Source organism: Elephantulus edwardii, unplaced genomic scaffold (assembly GCF_000299155.1).
Source record: "Elephantulus edwardii isolate Elephantulus edwardi_28Jun2011 unplaced genomic scaffold, EleEdw1.0 scaffold00082, whole genome shotgun sequence".
NCBI lineage: Eukaryota > Metazoa > Chordata > Mammalia > Macroscelidea > Macroscelididae > Elephantulus > Elephantulus edwardii.
Window position 1 is genome coordinate 9,588,120 of NW_006399832.1, and position 4,646 is coordinate 9,592,765.

General features: G+C 35.9%; 1 protein-coding gene across 1 annotated transcript in view; it reads left to right on the top strand.

Annotated features, from left to right (window-relative positions):
• Window positions 1–2,819: 2,819 nt before the first annotated feature.
• ATP6AP1L (ATPase, H+ transporting, lysosomal accessory protein 1-like) overlaps window positions 2,820–4,646 on the top strand; it is a 73,239-nt gene continuing 71,412 nt past the window's right edge. The window contains 1 exon segment of the mRNA XM_006903801.1: window positions 2,820–2,914. Coding sequence (XP_006903863.1) covers window positions 2,820–2,914 — 95 coding nt within the window.

Sequence of the window (4,646 nt, forward strand, 5' to 3'; positions counted from 1 at the left end):
TCTGCTTTCAGCCAAGATCCATGTAACATAAGCTATAATATCCCTAGTACCACAGGAATCCCAGAACACTTAACTGTACATAAATCAAGAAGCAGTTGTTCAAATAGAAAAGAGGAAATTGTGTGGTTTAAAATCAGAAAAGTGTGTGTCAAGGTTGGATCCTTTCTCCATATCCATTCTATCTGCAATGCTGAGCAAATCCTTTGAGAAGCTGGACTCTATGAAGAAGAATGTGACATCAGGCTTAGAGGAAGATTCACCAACAACTTGCTTTATGTAGATGATACAATTTGCTTGCAGAAAGTGAAGAAGTCTTGAAACACTGCAGACAATCAAAGCTTACAGTATAAGTTACACCTCAACATCAAGAAAACAAAATCTTCACAACTGGATCAATAACATCATTATAAATGAAGTGAAGATAAATATTGTCAATAATATATTTAACTTGGACCTACAATCATTGTAGCTTGTTGTCATGCGGTGTAAACGTGAAACTGACTTATAACTGACTCTTCAGAGGGTGTTCAGAGATTGTAAATTTCATGAGAGCAGGTGCCTCAGATTTCTTCCAAGGAACAAACATCTTGCCTTTGGATTGGCAGTGCAGCTCCTCACGTACTACAAGGCAATGGTGAAGAAATGAAAAAGAGGGGAGCTCTGGTGGCCTAGTGGCAAGAAGCTGCACTGCAATCCCAGAGGCGCACGGTTCAAATCCACCAGATGCTCTGCTGGCGAAGGAGGGACAATCTCCTCTTGTACCAGTCAGAGCTGATTTGATGGTACACGCACACAAAAATAATAATAAAAATTAAAAAAAGAAAGAAGAAATGAAAAAGATCTGTTACATAGGACAGATGTGCTGCCAAGTGCTAAAGAGTGAAGATGTCAGTTTAAAGACACAGATGTATGTAGAGCACTCCCCACTCCCCTTTGAGATACCCAGCAATGTGTCAGAAAGAGGCAGTGTACCTCCCTCTGCCTCTGAGATCTCCAGCAAGGTGAAAATTGGATAAAGAATAAATAAGAGAGACTAATAGCTGATGATTTTTGAATGACGATGTTGCAGAAGAGTGCTGGATATCCCATGGACTGCCAAAAGAATAAACAAATCTGTTTTGGAGGAAGTGCATGTAGGATGATCTTTGGAGGAAAGGATGGTGGAATTTTGACATACTTTTGGCTTCTTTTAGGTGACAACAGTCCTTGGAAAAAGACAACATGCTTGGAAAAGTAGTTGTTGTTTTGTATCATCAAGTCGGAACTGACTCGGAGTTGACCATCCAGAAAGTTTTCAGAGGCAGTAGATTGTGTGCGAGGAGACTGCCCATCTTTCTCCATTGGAGCAGTGTGTGGATTTGAACTGCATGCGTTGGATAGGCAGCACAAATACTTAAAACTAGGCTACAAGAGCTCCTATTTCCCTGCCTACTCATGTGATGAATTGTTGTTGTTAGCTGCGTCTTCAGTTTATGTATGGCTCATAAAGACATTACAAGCAACATATGGGCTTGTAACAATGGGCTTAAACATCATGCAGATTGTGAGGATGGTCTGAGACACAAGGCAGTTCCCATCATGACGTATCTATGAGCCATACTTGAACCAATGCACGGACAACAAATATTCACCACATGCGTAGGAATTGAAGTAAGAGGTTTTCACCCATCATTTCATTCAATCCTCACTACAAATCTTTGAATTATGTACTTTTGTCCCTCTTCTACATATGAGAAACCAGAAAGTCAGGAGAAAAAGTAACTTGGTTACTTTTTTGGTTACTTGGTTAAACATTCGTCTACAAATTGAAAGACCAGAGGTTCATACCCACTCAGTGTCTGTTCAGGAGAAAGAAGTGACAATCTGTTTCCATAAAGATTAAAAAACAGTAAAAAAGACAAAACAAATTAAAAAACCACTCCTCAATTGCAATTTACTGCCTCTGAAAACCTGTGAGAAGGTCAAATATGAGTTTGTTCCAACTCTATGGCACACAACAGCAACAACTTATCACATGAGATAACTATAAGCCAGAGTCTACTTGAAGGTACCTAATAATAACAACAATAGCAATAACAACAACAACTAACGTGAATAGTGGAGACTGGAGTCCACTTGAGGGCTTTCTGACTCCCAGTCCTACAGGTTCTTATCTATTACATTAGATGAAAGGCTCTGGTAGCATAGTCCATAGGAAATTGTGCTGCTAACCATGGTTCCCCTCTGGGAGTTCGAATCCACCAGTGGCTCCACAGGAGAAAGACTGACAATCTTCTGCTCGATTTATAGTCTCTGAAAACTTAATGACATGATGAGTTTTTATTACATCGGATTATCTGTCAGCAAACACTCATGAAATCAACAATAAGCTGAAATAGGGCATGTGTTTTTTTGGTGAATTCTAGAACTTTAAATTTATTTATTCCCAAAAATATGTGATAATATATGTGATATACTGTAGATTTTGGAAGGAATGTAATCACTTGTTGAAAATTAGTATGAGAATCTTCTTGAAATATATGACAATACTGCAAATTTCAGGAAAGATGCTAACTGGCAGATGAATTTTCTCTGAAAATTTATTCCTTCATAATCTTTCATTGAAATAAATAATCAAACAATATAAACATGTTCTTTGATTTTACTCTATGCATTGAGCAGTGTCAAGCCCCTCCTATAACCCTCCCTCCATCTTCAGAACTTTGCCTGTTTATTGGTTGAATATGTTGTCTGTCACATGGCATGAAAAGTGCTGCCTTGCTGTTTCCATTTATGAATTAACAGATGTGCTTGGTTTAAAGAAACAGATTTATTTCTTGATGGGAAGAAAAATCTTATTTAGTGCTTCACTTGTATTTTTATGCATTGGATTTTCACTAACTTTGGAACAGATACTTGCCAGGAAGAATGTAAGGTGAGTAATTACATATCTTTAATGCAATGTATCAATGAAGTTCAAGTGTAAAACTAGGTGGTTCTGCATTTTCTTTATATTGCTGTATAGCTACATTTGTTTACCACTAAAAATAGATCAGCTAGATTGTATCATCCAATAAACTACTAACATCTTTGAACTAGAGTTTATAATCAAGATATGAATATATAATCTCTTTTATAAGAGACGAGTTATCAAAAAAATTTAAGAAACATTTGTATTATACATTAAAATATGTATCAGAAAAATGACTTCTCAAGCCAATGTTTAGATTTCCTTTATGCTTAATGTCACCATTTCTCCTGCCATTGTGTGAGAAGAGAGGAAGGAAAAATTAAAAAGCCTCAGAGACACTTAACCTGTATCCATAAAGTTACAGTATTAAATAATTTTAGCTGATAAGGAATCATATTTATGTGGAATACATGATTTAAAATTAATGAGTGAAATATCTTTTTACACCTCCATTATTCTTTCAGCTTCTTTTTTTATGTTATATGAGGCAGTGTGTAAAGATTTTTCTATAAAGAAGAATATTTCAAATATGGACTAGCAATTAATGTATGTCCTGTTCCCCAAGAAGCATAATGTGTCATCTCAATGAATTCATCGGGGAATTTAGTGTGAACTCAGAACTGCAGCCAGGAGGCTGAACTGCTGAACTCGAATTAATGAGTCTTTAAGTCACTAGCTCATAAAAGCTGTGAGGATAAGCATTTTTTTTCTTTTGTTTGTATTTTGCCATTGTTTCTAAATCAATTAGTGTTTTCCTTCAGGTTCACGTTTAAAAAGTAAGTTATTTCTGCCAAAGTCGTTAAAATTTAGTGATCTGCTTTATATAGAAGTGACTGGTGATTACACTTGTAAAGGGTACTCCCAAATGATAAAAATCCAAACTATGGGTTTTTTTTCTGATTGAACTAATATTTCTTTAAATGATACTAGTTTATTTACAAAATTCAAATACATTGTTTTTCTGACTAGATTCTTCTAATTTCCCTTACCCTTCCACCCATCAACTTATACAACCCCATGATTAATTCCTGCCTCCCCCTGCCTGTCTTCATCCCTCTGCTTTCTCTTTCCCCTTTGGATCCTCATTCTCATTCTACAATGATAGTTTTATACAGTATTTATCCTTGTGGAACGAGTTAGTTCACATTTTTATGCTAAATTATTTTTTTAAAGAAAAATTTATGAGTTTAGCTAACCTTTGCTTCAGGAGGAAGCTTAGAAATCACATAAATAAATGCTCCTTTGAATCTGTATCTGCTGCATGAACTCTAATAGATGGTGAATTAACTCATTACAAAGTGGGAGGAAGTTGCTGTTGTGTGAAATGTCATGATCTGATATTTAAAATTATCTTTCAGCTACATAGCAGCAATTCTGGATTCTTAAATCTGTTGTTGTTAAGTGTCTTTGAGTGAACTTCAACTCATAATACAGATTGAAACCTTATCCTACTTTGAGTCATCCTTATGATCTCCGCCATGCTCGAGTCCCTTGTTGCAGTTTCTTTTTTAGTTTCGATCTTTTTTGTTTATTAAATTTTATTAGTTTTAATAAACATTTACAGAGATTTTGGGTTTTCATTCATTCATTGTTGCACTGTTTTCTCCACCCTCATCCCCAGTTCGTTCTTCTTCTCCCCCTCCCATGTCTGTTTTAATTGTCTAATTGCCATAGTGCTTGTCAAAGCCAGTTCTGA